This window comes from Apis dorsata, unplaced genomic scaffold (assembly GCF_000469605.1).
Source record: "Apis dorsata unplaced genomic scaffold, Apis dorsata 1.3 scaffold_78, whole genome shotgun sequence".
NCBI classification, from domain to species: domain Eukaryota; kingdom Metazoa; phylum Arthropoda; class Insecta; order Hymenoptera; family Apidae; genus Apis; species Apis dorsata.
This window is the reverse complement of record NW_006263376.1, coordinates 712,615-730,831: the sequence shown is the minus strand read 5'-3', so window position 1 is coordinate 730,831 and position 18,217 is coordinate 712,615. Positions and strand designations below refer to the sequence as shown.

Below are 18,217 nucleotides of genomic sequence, written 5' to 3'. Positions count from 1 at the left end.
ACACGGTGCTCGCGTGACCGGCCCCGTGACGTCACGCGCACGTGTCACATAGCGTGGTAACCGCTTATCCCTCTCTTCGTTCGACTCCGCGTCCCAACGAGCGTTCCACACCTTCCGTGCCCCTCCACACATTCACCACTCCCCGCGTTGGTCAGTAACGTCTCAAGTCCCCACTTTACCCCCTTCATCATAGACTTTCACCGAGAAAGTTATCTTTTTTTCTTACCACCCCCGCAATCTTAATACTTTTGCCTTGTTTGCTGAAATGTTATGAACAAATGTGGATTTGCATCATCGCATGGAGTCGTTACGTGACGCGACACAATCCTCCTTTAGATCAACTAAAAAAATAAAAAAAGTAGTTAGTTTCTCTTCAACGAACATTATTGAATCGTATTGGACAAGATTCCAACGAAATGGAAGGGTGAAAGTGTTGTGCGCTTGAGAAATTTATTTGATTTTATCGCATGATATTGGATGATATTAGTTTAAAACACTTTAATATCGTGTTGTATGATGCTTTCGAGAATCATAAAATAATTTTATCAGTGACACGATTATTTATCATTTAAGATACATATATTATTCCTTTTCTTATTCTCTTCAATGGAAATTTGTGATCCTTAATTTTTTATATAAAAAGAAATAAGTGTACCTATTTGATACACTTAATATCACACAGGGATACAAATTTATTTTATGTTTATACCATGATAAATACAATATACCGATTTTTCATTATTATTATCAATTAATTATTATTTTCATTAATTTATAATTTTTGTAAGCAAAATTTTAAATTATCAATGCGTATTATTACTGTGGATTCTATAACTTATCTTGGAACAATACTTTTATATTAAATTATGAAACAATAATCGATTTTTGAAATAAGATAGTTGATAAGAGAAAAAATAAGATCGATTAAAAAAATAATGTTTAGATTAATCTTTTTTGTTTTTGTTTTTGTACAATATACAGCACTCATATCGTGAAAGTTATTTCGAGATCATCATATCGATCCACGCGTAATATTATCAACACGTGATGTACTAAGAACAAATTGTCTTATCAGAGAATTTCGCAAAGCTCCGCAAACGCATACTCATCGGTATGTTATCGTCGCTGAAAGATATCGTAGATTATGAAGAAAACTACGTAACAATTGCCCAATTACTATCTGTCATAATTTAATAACGAAGAATTACTTCGATAAGGAGATGAAGATGATGATGACAATAGTATCTGTAAACATTCATTTCGAACGAACAACAAAAATTACTGGTTAATTACATTAAAAGTTTGAGTCGCATGGTTCCGAGATCGATAGTTCCATGCCTGAGATGGTTCTGGATCGCTCCCACCAGTGGCTTGCGTGCCACACCGCGGACCATCGCGAGAATCGAACAGGGCCGCGCATTATACGCGTAGTGTAGCCTGCTAAGGAGACGACACGCGTTTATATATATACGTTGTGATACGAACTATTCAAACAAAATCCCTTTTATTTTTGCCAATCTTAAGAATTGCAATTACGAATCTATATATGGTACGACGTATCGCGTCAATAATAAAGAGGACGCATACGATTGATCGAAAATTTAAGCGTGTATGTAACAATTATTGGTCCAGGAGCACCGTCAAGGCCACACGTGAATCACGTGAAATTCGTACAGTGCATGTATATGCATCTAAAAAAGGGTATCTATAAGTTCTGAATACGGTGATTGCGAATAAATGCGCCATCCGTTCAATTATTAATTCTGTCAGTTAGTATATTGTGAAATTTCGTGGCTGAAAACGAGTCAACGGCCTTATCATAGTTCACATTTATAGCTAGGTTGTGTTTCTCTGTTTTTTTTCTAATAATCGCCTATTTATATGGAAACGGTTTATAAACGGACAGGAGATCGAGTTTAATAATTTGATCGTTATGCTTATAGGAGATCGCTGTAACGAGAGATCGATCTACGATCATCGGTTCCAAAAAAAGAAATCGGGAAGTAGGAAGAAAGACGGAGAAGAAAAGAAGAGGGCGCCAGTACAGATATATCGGTGAGTGTGACTGGACGGAAAGACGTGGGCGATTCCCAAGTACCGGCCTCCTGATCCGTCGTGTCGTTTCGAGTGTGTCAGTGAGTTTGTGGAGGCGAACCTAACCTAGTCGTCGAGTGTGCACTATCGATCAAGAAGTCGGTTTAAAGAGAATTTAATTTTTTTTTGAGAAACTGATTATGTATACGTAATTTTAAAATCAGTGCAAATACGTTTGTGCGTATCGTTCAATTTCACGTTCGATTAAAGCAACTTGCTTGTTTAATATACGTGTTATAATCATAAATTGAAAAAAAAAAATTTCGATTCCCGGTGTGAAAACGGAAACGGATTGAGATAACAAGGTGGAAAGTTAATAATAAACGAGAAGAGGAAGCGAGAGGAAGAGAAGCTAACGGTGATAGTAATTCGAAATTGGAAGTGATCGTGTTGTGCATTGGAAACGATTCTATGCGGCAAGATGATGGAGACACAGAATTATTGGGAGGATAACTCCGCTCATTCTATGCAAGTAAAATACGAGAGGTAAGTATTATAAATTAATAGTACTGGTATTTTAAACAATAATTCGCAGAAATTTTTTAATTTATTAGAAAGCTTAATACATTTTTTTTTTTTACAAAAGTGATATTAATTTTAAAATAATTACAATTTCTCAAATATTATGAAAAAAGGGTTTATTTTTACGTTATTGTTATCGTTTCGGTCATATATAATATAATAGGGCATTATAAAGCACTTCACACGCGACATGAATCACCGCTGCATTCTAGATTCTTTCTCAACGGCAGAGGAACGTTCCACGCTGTCGACCTTGCCGGCATTATTCAGTCTAACACCATCCAAAAATATTTACATGGATCTACCACAAGCTACGTTGAGAACGCTCATTAAGTAGGGTGAACCATTGTTCGCGTGACTCGCGTTCGTACTGGTATATTGGCAATCTTAATTGTATACACGTGGAACTGTTTAAAATAAGTGATCATACAAATTTGATATTACATTATATAGATTTTTGAAAATTTATCTTATTTTAATGTATGGTTTGTTGGTTATATAAAACCATAAGCATGGACAAAATAACACGTATTATTATGATTACGCTCCTGATCATGTCGCGCGATCTTGTTTAATTAAATTATTTAGATTCATGATAATAATTCTGTTTAGGTCAATTAATTTGTGTAAAATTAATTTGATCATTTTCGCGACGATATTTATATCAGAAAATCTTATAAAAACTAAATAAATAGCATCCCATTGATTTATAAGAAAGATTACTACAATCTATACATTGAATAATAGAATAACTACACATCTTTCGTTATCATTAATATATAGGTGTCTGATTTTTCTTGCTCTCCTCTCGCTTAATCTTTCTTGCTCAACGTTTTTTTCCTGATTTTATACGATGTTGATAAGACCAATACTGATATGACTTGTCTCGTCTCGAAAGTCCATATATTGTCAAAAATTCATGGCCGCATCAAAGATAAGATAAATTACGAAGAATTGGCTCTATCGTTGGTGATTGATGTCAATTAAACGCATATACATATGAATATGGCGAGTTGTGTATGAGTGTAAGTGATTGATCGATCGTGGATTCAAATTCAAGGAGATTCAACGATCTGTGAACAGTGCGGCACAGTGAATTGAAAATCATTCATCAAACGCGATATAAAAGTAATTATAATTTCATTATAGTTTATTATAATTATAATCTATAAATATTTATATACGAATACAGTATTGTACCGAAATGAGTAACAATCTTTTGACTCGAAATAAACAAATCGCTATATCCACTTTTTTTGTTTAAACATAAAATTCGAGAATACTTTAAATTATATAGTGGGATGACAAACCACTTTTCTTTCAAAAATAACATCGTAGAGATCACTCGATGATTTGCCATTATCTCAAACTTTTCGCTCGTTTTTCTTTCATTTCATTCAAGAACAAAAGCAAATCGAGTAATATATCTGATCGCAAAAAATTGGCCGATCCCTGAAACAATATTGTACTCGATTCTTCGCTCAAATAATATCGCAATAAGATCAATCGTTATTAAGCGTCATTTAAGAATCTATCAAGTTTTTATTAATACTTTTCACTTTACATGAGGAAAAAAGATAGATATCGCTACAGAGACGTAATTTGGGAAAAAAAATATAAATTGATATTCGTAGTTTATTTTCTATTTTCTTTATCAAGGAAAGTGAAGGAAAGTAGCGTTTACGCGTATTCATGTCGCTCGTAACGAGTGACTTTCACGAGTATGTCAGCACGCTTGGTCATAACACTTGCGTGAGATCGAGAATAGACTGGAGACATAGTGTTCGTATACATGTATCGAGACGAGGGGGCACGCTGACGACGCTCGCAGTAACCGGACAATTTCTTCGAGCTATAGAATACGGTTTCGCATGTTGGCCGCTTGAACCGTTGCATCGGCCATTGACACTGTAGATCGATCCGTACGGATTTATTTGAGTATCATTTATACAACACGTGAACGTATGCGTATTCCGTACTGCATGTGCTCGTGAATGATTTTTTTTTCTCTTTGAAGATATTACACCAATTTCATTACTACATCGTTTCTTGAGTTCTAGCAGAGGTGTAGTTACCGATAGTGGTTGAAATAAATCGAAATGATCGATCCAACGTTACTATTCGCAAGGCATACGATGAAATCATCGTTTTTTAAAACAATCTGGAATAACGGAATTGTGATATTGGATTTGAATTTGTGAGAATTTATAGATTTTAAATTTTCGCGCGAATTCTATAAATACGAACGTATGATATTATATGAAATTTGATTAATCGATTAACCAATTTCGAAAGAGCAATAACTTTATGCTTTTATCGAGTATACATGCAGATAAAACTATGGTCTCGATTAGCTGTATATAGATACTTTTGATAGTACGAACCATTGTGACAATGACACCTTGGTTTTGTGCCATGGAAGATCACATTAATTGATGTAATCTGAATAAACGACTGCGTCATGGAAACTAACGCATACATACTCGAGAATGCCGTGTGTGGGCGTATATTACGTATTCGAAGATTTTGGCGATATCATCTGTACATACGCATTGCGGATGACAGAGAATACGATAATGGTAATTTTCCCAAAGCGGATATTTTTTATAGATGTTTCGGTACTTTTATATATCTTATATTTCATTGAAGTTATAAAATATTTCGTGGGTAATAGAGAGCGCTATTAATATAAATAATATAGAGAAATGATTAATCATATTTTTATTTCATTTATAAAAATAAGACGTCTCATTATAGAATGAATTTCTCATTAGTTTGATCTTAAGATTAAGATCAACTAAGATTTCTGGTTTTTAAATTTCTTCCACGTATTTTCTTCGAAACGGCAAAAGAAAATCCTTCGATTCGCTCACTTGTAAGTTGTAACGGCCGCGTTTCTCTGCTTTCCGTCACGTAGGCACGGGTCTCTCCTGCTCGCGAGAATTCGCAAACATAGGCCTGCAATATCGATTGGATCGTTAAGATGTCTGCAAGTGTTCTATATTTATCCTAGGAATGTTATAATAATCGCACACGCGTATGATTTTCCGCAAGCTTTCCAATTTATCTTTTTCCGTTTAAGAAAAGTCGAGCGATTAAATGGATAGGTTCGAAAGAAAGATAAATTTTCGAATTTTTTTGGACTAGCACGAGATACGTATTCATTTCGTAACACGGATTTCTTGGAATGTGATGATGGAAACCGCAAAGCACCTGCATCCTCGAACAATAGTAGCGTGCATATGGAGGTCGATGCAATGGAGAAGGGGATTACATCGATCAGCGATAAATTACGGTCACAGGAGACAACGGCGTCAACCACCCGACAATGACCGTCGTTGCATTCTCGATGCAATTAATGTCTCTCTCCTTCTTACATTTATGCGTGAAACATAGATTCGATCTTACGTTTCTGTTTCACCAGCATCTTGACACAGATAATTTTCCCCCTTCGTGATGTCGCATATCGTGGAGCAAAGCAAAAGTCCTTTCACGTATTTAAAATGCATCCGGCCAGTTGCTTTTCTCTTCGCGACAAAATGTTACGATTATGTATCGTTAAAAAATTACTATCGTCATTATTACGTCGATGATAAAAGAGAAAAAATTATGTTTGCACATCATAAATAATTTTTCATCGTGTCCTTCGAAAAATCACGAGTATGCGTGCGAACTGGATAATGCCCGAATGGGGACATCGATCGATCGATATTTATCTTTCTCACCTTTCGATCGATCAACGTGCGAGTTATGCTACAAAAATGATTACGTTTTGATTATTGGAACGATCGAAGATTTGTTAAATCATATCATCAACTAATCGTATTACGATCCTTATTTTCTTCACGCTCCTTTGAATGTGATTTTCAACATGATGTAGATAATACGTTTGAACGCTTGTGAATAACGCTAGGTGGAAAATTTCGACGATAAAGCGGTAAGTGTCTGTGATAAGGTTTGACGAATGGTGCGCGAAGTTCATGGTACAATTCCTTCTCTTCTTTATGAAAATTCCGTTCCGCTAACGACTCGTCCATTAATTCCTTTTTATTGGCAATCGAATTGCTGTGGTCGGCATAATTCCCGAGGGACGTTCAGTGTCGTTGAAGAAAAAGTGAGAGTTACCTTGGCAATTCCATCGTTGATCGACCGTGTGCGTTTTCATAGGTGTGCGCCTCGGGAAGGTCGGAGGGGGGAGGGGGAGGAATGACTCCCCGCCCGATCAATGTGTGTATGCACGTGTATAAGCGAGCGTGGTAAATAAGCCAGCGATTTGATTAGCGGTAGGGAGATGACTCGTTGTGAAAAACTTTGAATTATTGTGTCAGAAACGAAAGATAAACGTTGCTCGTAGAATACTCGTCCAATTTGAACTCGTACCTTCTTCGAACAGAACAAAGTACTTTACTGACCGATCAAATTTTTAATTCGAAAAAATTGCAAATTTTCTACAAAAGGAGAAATCGTTTGGTATGGTGATTGAACGATGTTCAATTTATTTCTTTTTCGTCTTTATGTGTGATTCATTCCAATGATTATTTTTCTCTAAAAATAATCGTTTGAACGAACGATTTCGTATCGTAATTCTACATCATTCTTTTTCTCCAGTCCGATATTGGTCGTTTTCGATGTTTCGAATCACGATCCGAACAAGTCAAGGTTCAACTCGAGAAATCGAGGTCGGTACGAACAGATTTAACCACACCGGTGAAACTATTTGTAGGATTATGAAATGTAGTTCGTGGCCGTTTCTCGCGGGATAACGAGTTGTTTTGTATCTGTGGCAACGTGTCATTTCTCACAATCTCTTTGATCGGTTATTAATTTTCGATTCCATCACTCTCGATTCGTGCGATCAACAAACTTTATGATATTCGGAACGACGAGTTTGCGCCAGAATTTAATCGGATTTTTAAATTAGAAACTGCTTCATTCCCAAAGAAATTTATAATTTGATTTATTCGGGTCGGAAGAAAAGAATGGAAGTATTTTCTTACTTCAAAGAATTTCAAAGAAATTTCATTTAAAAGTTTGAAACAAATTATATCTACGTGAAATTATTTACCTCTATTTGCGTCATGTCAACTATTTGTATATGTCATATTTTAACATTAATCTTCGTTTTCTAGGATTATAGGCGTAATAGAAGCGATGCGCCGCTATTTGAAATACCTAGCAGCTGTGGATTGTGATTGGGAAACAAAATCTCGTAATATTTACGAAAGAATTCGATCTATTTCTGCAATTTATAAGTCCTTCTTTAAATTACGAAGAAAAATTTAACGTCATCTTTATCATTAGAAGAAGGATATAACTTTACGTAATTTCTAGTTTTTATAAATAGGTAAAATTAATTAAATCAAAAGATATATCATAAATGCATTTGCAAAAGTATTCGCGTTGCATGGATAAATTTTAACGAAGTTTCTGTTTAACTTAACTTTTATTCTTGTAGAGAAAGAAAGAAATGTTCCAGTTTTTATTTTTACGAGTAAAAAAAGAGCTACCGAGATTCCCCTACCGAGTTATTCAAGACAGAAAAACGTAGACGCGATGCATCATCGTCGCTCGCAAAAGCGTTAAGTAGAAAATTATGTCATCGCATAGACATTTTTCGCGTTCATCCAACTTTCGATCGCGCCACGTCGTCCGTTTCGAATCGCCAAGATATCATTTCTCGCTTTCGTGGACAAAAATCGAAAGAGAAAAGATCAGGGGACGAAGAACTGGAACTGCGAACGATACGATTGCTAGCATTAGAATCGGTTAGACAAGAGTCACGTTGCTTAACACGCGCGCTTCGAGCTCGATCCGATGTAGGTTAGCATTTTTACGCGGTCGTCCCGGTGTATACAAATACGACATACCGTGGCATGCAAAACAATGCCGGTGTATTATTGACCACGTGTCACATACCAGATGCTGTTCTTACTTTAAAACTTTTCCAATCTGGTACGAGGAATTTTGATCAATTTCGATCCAACCGTTTTCCCTGTGAAGGGCGTGTCTCTATTTCTTTAAGAAAGGTGGAGGCAAACCGATGGATTTCAAATTAATCGAATTCTATAAAAATGAATCGAGTCGTTTTTGTATCGCGCATCGACTCTGAAATTCTATTTTCACGTTTCCCCACCTCGAACCTTTTAGAATTTTAATTATAACCAGTGTGTTGTGTTATTTCACGTCGTATCCTTGATCTTTCGTCGACCCCGACCACACGTCATCTTCGTGTAACTATGCGATTTCGCGAGGGTTTTTGGCATAGTTGTTTACGCAATTTGCTTGAATTACATGCTTGACACGTGTGGGGAGGTTAATCAACGATATTGCCGCGATATCGTGTACATTGGCCAAGCGTACTTCATTTTCAAGAGTTTCTTGGAATTCCTCGATATCCGAAGTAAAGAAAAAAGAGATCGTGTTCTTTCGTAATATTTACTCGACTTTTTACCTTTCTATCGAAAAATTAACGATGTTTTAACGATTAACGGATGTTTTTTTACTTTGTTTCCATCGATTCATATCCGAAAACCGATCGTTTATAAGGATAGCGAAATTAAATCTAATTTTTTATCGATAAATTGTAAATCGATTTTGCGTTCAAATAAAAATAGACTAGATAGAACGCTTCGTAATTGATAATTAAGATCGGTTTGCGTTCAATGTACGATAATTCGTCAAATGCTCACTGAGAAATCGTGCGAACCGATCATTTCCCTCGGCTCTGGTTTAGTTGCTGGTATATAGTTGTTTCTCTGCATGTTTGAATTAAAATGATTTATGGCGAGAAATTGGAAATTAGATTTTCCTTGTGAAACGTATGCGAAGCATGGTTAGTTACGTAGAAAAAAATTTCCATTTTATTAGTAACGAATCACGTTTTAATCAGTGATTGATCTTTTCCCTTCTATTCTAAAACTTTCAGAAACTTTCATTATCTCTATGATTTTTCGCTTCTACTTTATTCTACTATCGACTCTTCTTTATTATTATTTCCAAAAAAAAGATTGTCCTCATTATCTAACGTTCTACGTTAAATAAAATTTTTAAAATTCTCATAATGATTCCTCTGATCCTCTTAATAAATACAACTCTGCAATTACTACCGATGAATCGTTCTTATAAGTTACGAAGTCGAATAAATTTCCTTTTTACCGAGAAGCTTCTAACATATCGAGAAGGCTTGCATCAAAGATAAAGCGTATCGTATTTGTCGTCGGTCAAAGGAAAGTGTTACTCACTCTCATTCCTGTTAGTTACGATGCTTCCGACGCTAGGTTACGCAAACGGTAACGAACCATCTAAGATTAGAGAAAGAAAAAATAGAGGAAGAAAGGATAGAGAATAAGAATATCTACGTGTGTCACGTATAGGAGGTGCGCAACGGGTGCAAATCGCAAGTTAGAAATCGAGTTGGATCGGTATAATTGCATCAGCGGACGGATCGTCACGTAGAATTTTTTTTCTTTTTCGACCACCCGTTACGTACCACGTGTGCGTGCATGCAACACGGCGTACATTTATACATCGTGACTTTCTACTCACGAGTAGACGTTCGTCCAATTACCGTTCACGTAAGGCGCGCAATCGATCGAATTATACGTATGGTTCCTCGCCATGTAACGAGACGATAAGGGAGGGTTGTCCTTAAATGCCCTATCATCGCTTTCGTCATCGCGGTTATAATTGCGCGAACATAAGCCCTATTTGCCCTACGATACACACGGAGGCGTAATATCGTCACGATGCGCGTATGCGAAATACTATTCATTGCTATTCACGTGTCGTCCAGCCGACACTGTCGGCCATCCTCGTCGGTTATCGACACACGTAGCACGATAATACGGACGGTATGATGGAACGTTCTCGGTCTCGTGAAACCGTTCGTTCCTTCTTTCTAATCAATTATTTCCCGTTTTCGATGATTCATCATTCGTTAGGGGAAATTGCCGCAGATATACGGGATGACTCGGTTAAATCGTTCCATCAGACTGGTTTCGAGACTGTTAAAATATAGTATCTATCGACAAATTCTGTTATTGCGAATTTGTTTCAGTATCGTTCAGTATTTTAGATTTAATTTTTTTTTTTTTATAATAATGTACAATTATTCGTAGTTTGAAATGAATTTATCGAGATTCTTGATCGTCGATCAAGAATGATGACAATTTATTATTTTTCTACGTATATACTATACGTATATAATATGTACAATCATTGCGTGACCATTACTAATCTCTCTCTTTCTCTCTCTCAATAAATTTAACGTTCTAAAAATAATTCTCTACTCTTTTGAAAAAGCTAATATTTTCACATATATACTTAGGAAAAAATTAATCACGTCGAAATTTTATTTTTTTCCCTCAAAATCATTCACTTTTAGATAAAATATTTATCTACCCACTCGATTTATATGAGATTTTTGTACATGGTTAGTGCGTCACTGAACGGTCGAATGATTCATTCGCTGAAAACTAGGTTTACCGTTGATCGTGATTTTTTTTTTATAATCTCGCATCTTGTCGAGAACGTTTAATAATTCGAACAATTTATTTAGTTTATTTTAATTTAGTTTAACTTTGAACAATTTATTTAGTTGCAATGTACATTTTAACGTGATGAAATAATCTGTATCTGTATGTATAACGAGAATTACACGAAACCGAGAAGATAATTATCGTTGATAAATCGAGATAAAAGTTTGACGTAAATTCACGAAATCGTTGTGTGAATACGTTTTAGAGGGATTGCACGTTCAAAAACTGGAAATTTCTGCAATTTCTTTAACGAACTTATTTATTCCAAGTATTATCACGTGTCAGTCTGTTTTTTCACTTCACGATACTATACTATGTTTGCAAATTTAAAACTCAACCGATTCATTTTAGATTTATCGTGAAATTTCCTTGCTATTTTTGTATGCGTAAAAGTCGCTAACTAAAACGATAAACTGTCTAAAGAAATAATTACCTGGTGGTGTCGATTGCCCGATAAAAATATCATAGGTTTGTGTGATTACGAATGCATTATGTACCTACTTTACGCACGTGAGTTATACACGATATGATATAATGCGAAAGCGAATGCCGTTGATGACCATGTTTTAACAAAGAGATCGTGGAAAGATGTTGAATAACTCCGAATTACTTTGATCGTTTCGAAAAAATAAAATACGAGCTAAATTAATCATCCTTGTTGACAAATCGTTTGATTTTTAAAATTTTAAACGTTAATTATATAGAGTCAGAATGCGTTTAATATTAAAATTATAAAAGATGAATTATTCACGTATAACAAATTTTCTTTTGTTTGATGCAAAATTAAACTTAAATCATATTTTTTATTTTCTTCATTTCGATTTATTTACAATTATTATTATTAACAATAGTATTAACAAAATGTTGCGCGAGAAAATGATAGAAATAAACGTCTGGTTTAAAAAAAATCCGATTTGATTTTAGAAATTAGCTATAACTTACGTAGTTATAGCACTTGAAATGGATTTTATTATATCATTGAAGAAGGATAATTCGAGATAAGGGATGGATTATTAATCTTGAAACAGTGTAGTTAACACGATGACAAGTATGAATTCATTTGATTCGCGGAGACACAGACAAAAAGATAATACTGTTATTCATCCTTTTCTTTGTTTACGATTCACGTCGTACACAGTTTGTTGGAAAACGTAACTATTTATTCAATCATTGCCAAATTTACGAATTTATTTGCACTGTAACGAGTATTTTGTAATTGAGAATGTTAGAGTTGAGAGAAAAATGTATATACTTGATGATCACTATTTGTAAATGTCGTTTATTTTCTTTGTGGAAGATAAATCGAGATCATTCTCCTAAAATTTCCATCGTGCGACATCGGAAGATGAATAATTCGATACATTTATAAAATGGTCAGGATCGCGAAGAATCGTCGGCATATAAAGAGAGAAAACAGGTCGTCCCCTGACTGGATAGCTGACGCACGTGAACACGAGGCAGCCAATAGTGTGGGTGCAACCATATGTGAAAGTGACAGCACGTACGGGCAGAGCCAACTAAAGTGGTGGGTAGTAAGGTCGATGAAGGACGTTGTGAACTACGAGTATTTAAATTGTTGTCGGATCTTTTGTGACCCGGATTTCGTACCAATTAAAATCCTCGATTTTCGTAATTACGATCGTGAGTAATTTCGATGATCGATTTCTCAACCAGGCCTTCCCAATCGAAATCTTTTTATTACGAGCACGCGAATCGTAACGAAAATGAAAAAATTGACTCGATCGTTGGACGCGTTTAGTAAATAACGAATGTTTATTTTTAATTATTTTGATGAAATATCTTTCGAAATAAATATTGCTCCCTGTATCCTCTTTTTATCCTCCCGTTCCGATCGATTTTGATTTTGACGACGTTATCCAAACACGGAACACGCTCACTGCCAAAGTTTTTACAACGTTCTTATATCCATCAAGGTCCACTTATAGAAACCGCTTACTCCATTTTCTCAAGACAAACAAGGAAGCGTACCGTTCATCGTACGAGGATTCCATCTTATTCGACCTCCATTTTTGGACTTCCTTTTCCTTTGTTAATCGCCTGGTTGCCGAGATAGTAATAAGACAATCAAAATTACTTGGTGCGCGTGAAACGCATTACGTGATAAGTACGATTCGTCGGTTTGTCGAGCGTAGTTCGCGGATATTCTTGTTCCAATGGGCGGATCCGTATAATTGTAGCCGCTATTAATGGAGAGTAACTCGTAAATCTCGGCTTACGAAATCACAGCTTCGTGCATCCCGTGCTATTGCGCGCGCAAGATGAATGCCAGTATAATTCATTGGATGGAAAAAAGGATATATCTCGTCGCACGTGTCTCGTAGCGGCGAATCAAGTTCAGATAGTGGAATTCACGCAGCATTTTGCAGTTATCATCAGTTTTGATATAAAATAATCGTTGCGTAACTTACTTAACGACACGTGAACTGTGTTAATTTGAAGCGAGCACGAGTATAAAAATGCGATTAATAAATTAATAAATTAATTTATGGTATAAAAATTCTTCGTTTTATACGTATTGTCTAAAAATTGTAATTAATTTTTTCATCGTAATTGTTTTAATTTTTTTCTATTAATTCCATATTAATTCAAATTATTGTCGACTTTGGCCCCGAATCAATTTCGAAATATTGTCGTGGGAGTGCAAAAAATTTAACATTACTAATTATGCTTTCCTGATTCATCCTGATTTTTTTATTTACAATTGTCAAGAATTTTCAAGATATTTCAGTTTCTTTGATTCATTTTTCGATATTAATATCAACCGTATTATAATTTCAAAAGTCTAAAATTGTTCTTTTACGAGTCAATTATTTTTTGTTTAACGTAAAATATCCGATTTCGTCGTAGTTATAATTTGGAATAAAATTTTATTCGAAAATTTTGAAATAGAAAAAAAAAAACAAAGTTTCCATTTGAAGATTTGGAAAGGAAAGTTTGAAAGTTTAAAAATAAAATTCTAAACTTTCGATTTGGAAATGAATCGACGTCAATGACGCATCGTTACGCGACTACATTATCGTTTATTTACAAGTAGTATAAGTACAGGTGACGAGGAGATGCTTGCTCGTAGATATGGTTACACAGGTGTGCATCGTCGACGATGTGCAAGCGGTGCATGAAATAAAGAAGAAGGAGGGAAATCGAGTCACATGCCGGAAAATGTCAACCACGTGCAGGTACACGAGGTTCTCGCTTATAACACGTTCAACGTGATTATGCTCGTGCAAGAAACGATGCAGAAAATTGTTTCAGATAATTTACTTGCGTGTTACATCATTTACGGTAAAGCGTGTGGAGAAAAATATCGTGTAACATATTATGAACCACTCGCCTGTCGATTAAGCCAAGGACGTTGTCATTGATTTTTTGGATAAAAAATACATAATGTTATCGAACTGCAAAAAAGTGTTATTCATCGACGTAATTAAGATATGTATAGTTTATTCTTGTACAAATTTTTTATTTTAATGTCATTTGATTCGTTTAATCAATGTTATACATCTCCATAAGGGAATTCAAGTTTATTTAAGAAGAATATTGAAAAATATTTTCGCTATTTTTTTTTTTTTTTTAACATCCCATCAATTACATAGATTTTCCAATCTTGAAAAGAAAAATTGTTAATATCTTTGAAGCAAAATCGAAATTGATCGCTTTACGCAATTATTTTTTTTTTTTCGAAATATTTCGAAAATCCATATTAACCGGTCGTATTAATTAATCGTTGATTAGGTATATGATTTTTCTAATTATATAATATATAATATATATAAATTATATAAGTTTAAGAATTCTAAAAAACATTTTCATTGTTCGCATCGACGATAATCCAAATTTTCGATATCGAGTGGTCAAAATTTTCTATCGTGTTATATCAATATTATGGTCACATTTCGGTACGGGAGATCGCATAAATAGTTCATAAATTGACGGGAAATGTCAAAGCGAAGTAATATCATTAACGGATAAAGCGTTGCTGGATATTACATCGATAACGATACGTGGTTGTACGATAATCACTCGACAATGACGTTCCTTTCATTAGAGAAATTATTTGTGACATGATTAACCGTGAAATTTCCTAACGCGAATATCGCTTCGCGTCTAATACAATGGGATTTAAATACGTATTCTTATATAATTATATTTTAACGTATTGTTTCTATAAATGATTCATCAAATTTGAGATAGATATGGGAAACGAATTTGACTTAAACAAAGAATTTTTGAATATCAAATAATAAGAAAATAAAATGACAATTATTTCTGGCATTTTTGTTACAATGTAAAAAAGTGTAGCAAAATGTGGAAAATAAAATATCATCATTTATTATTCATCGAAGCCTGAATATTCTTTGTTATCCGATAATTTTGTCGCGCGATTGTTTCACATGCGTTCTATCGAACATATATTTACATACATGTATATGCGCACTGTTATTTATATTCGCATGTTAAATATATACGATAATTATATATTTTAATATGGTATGTGCAGTTATTGCAAATATTGACAACGAATCTTTTTTTCTCGGTGTACGTGTCCAATTTATCCATTTTATTTACGTGTGAAAAAAATCATTAATATTGTCTTAGAATAAACATAAGAATCGTGGTGTCAAAAACCACAAGCATCTCGTAAACGAATTGTTAAACTTAGAGATAGAAAAATAAAGTTGCGATGCAGTTAGTATCGCGTGTTCTTCGTTATTGTCGAGTCTCATCCTTCGTATAAATGGAATTTATCATTAGCAATGATTATGCAATTCCACCATAATTGCGTATACGATACAACGATGTTGATGATCAATGCATGTGTTACTTTTTACTCTATGTAATTCCGGAAAACGGTAGAGGAATGACATACACGTTCGCGATGCGATCGATTTGCGTAATTCCGAGATGTAATTATATAATGTGAAATCGAATTATATCTCGTAGTCGGAATAATGCTATAAATAAAGCTTTTACACAACAAGTACATTTGTATGACCGAGAGAAATGTGTTTCCGTTTACAATTAGGTAAACGATGGTTTCGGTCCGGGTAATGTCTTTTATAACAGAGAACGTAACTTTTTTTCCTTTACGAGGAAAGCGTGTTAAATTATCGCGTAGGAAATGGTCGATTTTAAAAATGTGTAAAATTATTCAAAATTCAACGAGATAAATTTACGAACTACTACTTACCGAGGTTAAAATTTGTTGAATTTTATTTATTTTCAATTTAGATTTAAAGCACATCATATATTCCTGTAATTGCATAATTATTGATACAATTTTGAAATTGCATTGAAATTGGAATATGAAGAAATATTTCTTTAAAAATAAAACTTGACTAAATTATAATGTTGATTAGATGGACTGAAATTAGTACGATAATTTCGTACTACACTTTGATCCAATGAACCGAATAGCCTCTTGCTATTTTCAGTTACGTTGTTTTGGAACACTGTCACGATTATTGATGAACATAAAAAGTACTTTGCTCGGAGCATGTTTGTTACAGTCTAATTAAGGAAAGATATTTATAGTAAGATAAATGATTAATTATACATTACATATGTTAATTGTAAGTAGTAAGTTGACATTGTATTTTCAACTATTTAAAACTAATTTAAAGTAAATCTTTAAATTTTAGCTACTGATTCAAATCATAAATAAATTTTATATATAATTTTTCGATTGTTTTATTAAAGATTTTCGTGATTTTAAAAAATATGTTAAAATTAAAAATCTATATTCTTACATCCGTGTACACTGGTTAAAAATATATTTTCTATACTATGTTTATCTACATTCAATACTTCCAATTACAGGATAAACTTTATCAGTTAAAATATCTTGCTTGATTTTGATATTATTTTGATTATAAAATTTAAAATTATTAAAAAATATTAAATATTGCAAAAAATAGGAGATAAGTATACATGTAGAGATAAATATTGTATATGTAAGTATATATATATAAAATTTGATTTAAAATTTTTGTTCTTAGAAATATCAAAACAATTTCATATGCCACATTTTCTTGGATTATATTTTCTTGATACAAAATTACAAAATTGATTGAGAATTTTAATTGAAATTTTGAAAATTTTCAATTTTAAAATTCTAAAAGAAAAAAATTTCGTATGTCACTTTTTTGCCATTTTCTTTCTTTCGTTCTTTAACTCCTGAAAAAGTGTTATAAATATGTATAAATATGTATATATTAATATATATATATATATTATTTTATCATACTAAGAAATTTATTTGAAATGTAGAATCTAGAATATTTTTTCGATTGACCTTATGTTACACTGATTTATTCATAGTTTCATCTATGACGTAGAGATTGTGCTGATTTCTTAATTTTTAATCTCTTTCTGCCCTTCTTTCATAAATTGCCACGTTATAGCAAATAATACACACAAATGCTTATTATTGTTAGATTGCTATTTGCGTTTTCAAATTTATTATTTTTCTATTATAATTATTATTATAATCTTTATATTTTTATATAAATTAATTTAACGATTTCAATTATTATTGGATTGGGATTCAGTTCATATCTTCGAAATTGCATTGAAAAAATCAAGGAACCAGAATGATTTTTTCAATGATTACTTAATTATGTTTAGTTTATGATTTTAACAATTTAATATAATATATATACATATAATGTATCATTCCATTGAATTAATTCTCAATAATAAATGGATAATTACTGTAAAATTGTGAAATTTATTATTAATCGAAAGTTCATAACCTAACCAAAAAAATAAACTATATATTTACTTACATATATAATATATATTTTCTCTTTTCATTTATTTCTCCAAGAATATCCTCTTTATATTATTTATATTTAAATAATTTTAATTATGTTATATATTTTAATTAAATAAAATTCTAATCGATATATGCACCATGTGCTTCTGTTTGAACAATTTTTAACGGAGTATATAAGTTATAGAAAGTTGGAAAAATTTCTGGAATCAGCANCCATCTCGCGTTTGGATCACCGAAGCTCCGACTTGTTATTGGCATAGCAGAATAT

The 18,217-nt window shown here is 33.3% G+C and overlaps 1 protein-coding gene and 1 long non-coding RNA gene across 4 annotated transcripts in view; both read left to right on the top strand.

The window, feature by feature from the left end:
- Positions 1 to 18,217, top strand: part of LOC102681842 (transcription factor cwo) — a 35,296-nt gene that overhangs the window by 300 nt on the left and 16,779 nt on the right. Inside the window, exons 1-2 of one of the 3 annotated variants that reach the window (XM_006610807.2) lie at positions 1,365 to 1,701; positions 1,944 to 2,580. In XM_006610807.2, the coding sequence (XP_006610870.1) occupies positions 2,516 to 2,580 (65 nt within the window). In that variant the 5' untranslated portion in view covers positions 1,365 to 1,701; positions 1,944 to 2,515. Of the gene's footprint in view, positions 1 to 1,364; positions 1,702 to 1,943; positions 2,581 to 18,217 lie in introns of those variants that run through there. The other 2 variants (XM_006610806.2, XM_031508222.1) reach the window with 2 other exon arrangements.
- On the top strand, positions 14,014 to 14,746 carry LOC116184963. Its single transcript, XR_004149651.1, has 2 exons — positions 14,014 to 14,350; positions 14,427 to 14,746. It is a non-coding gene; the product is annotated as an uncharacterized LOC116184963 (long non-coding RNA).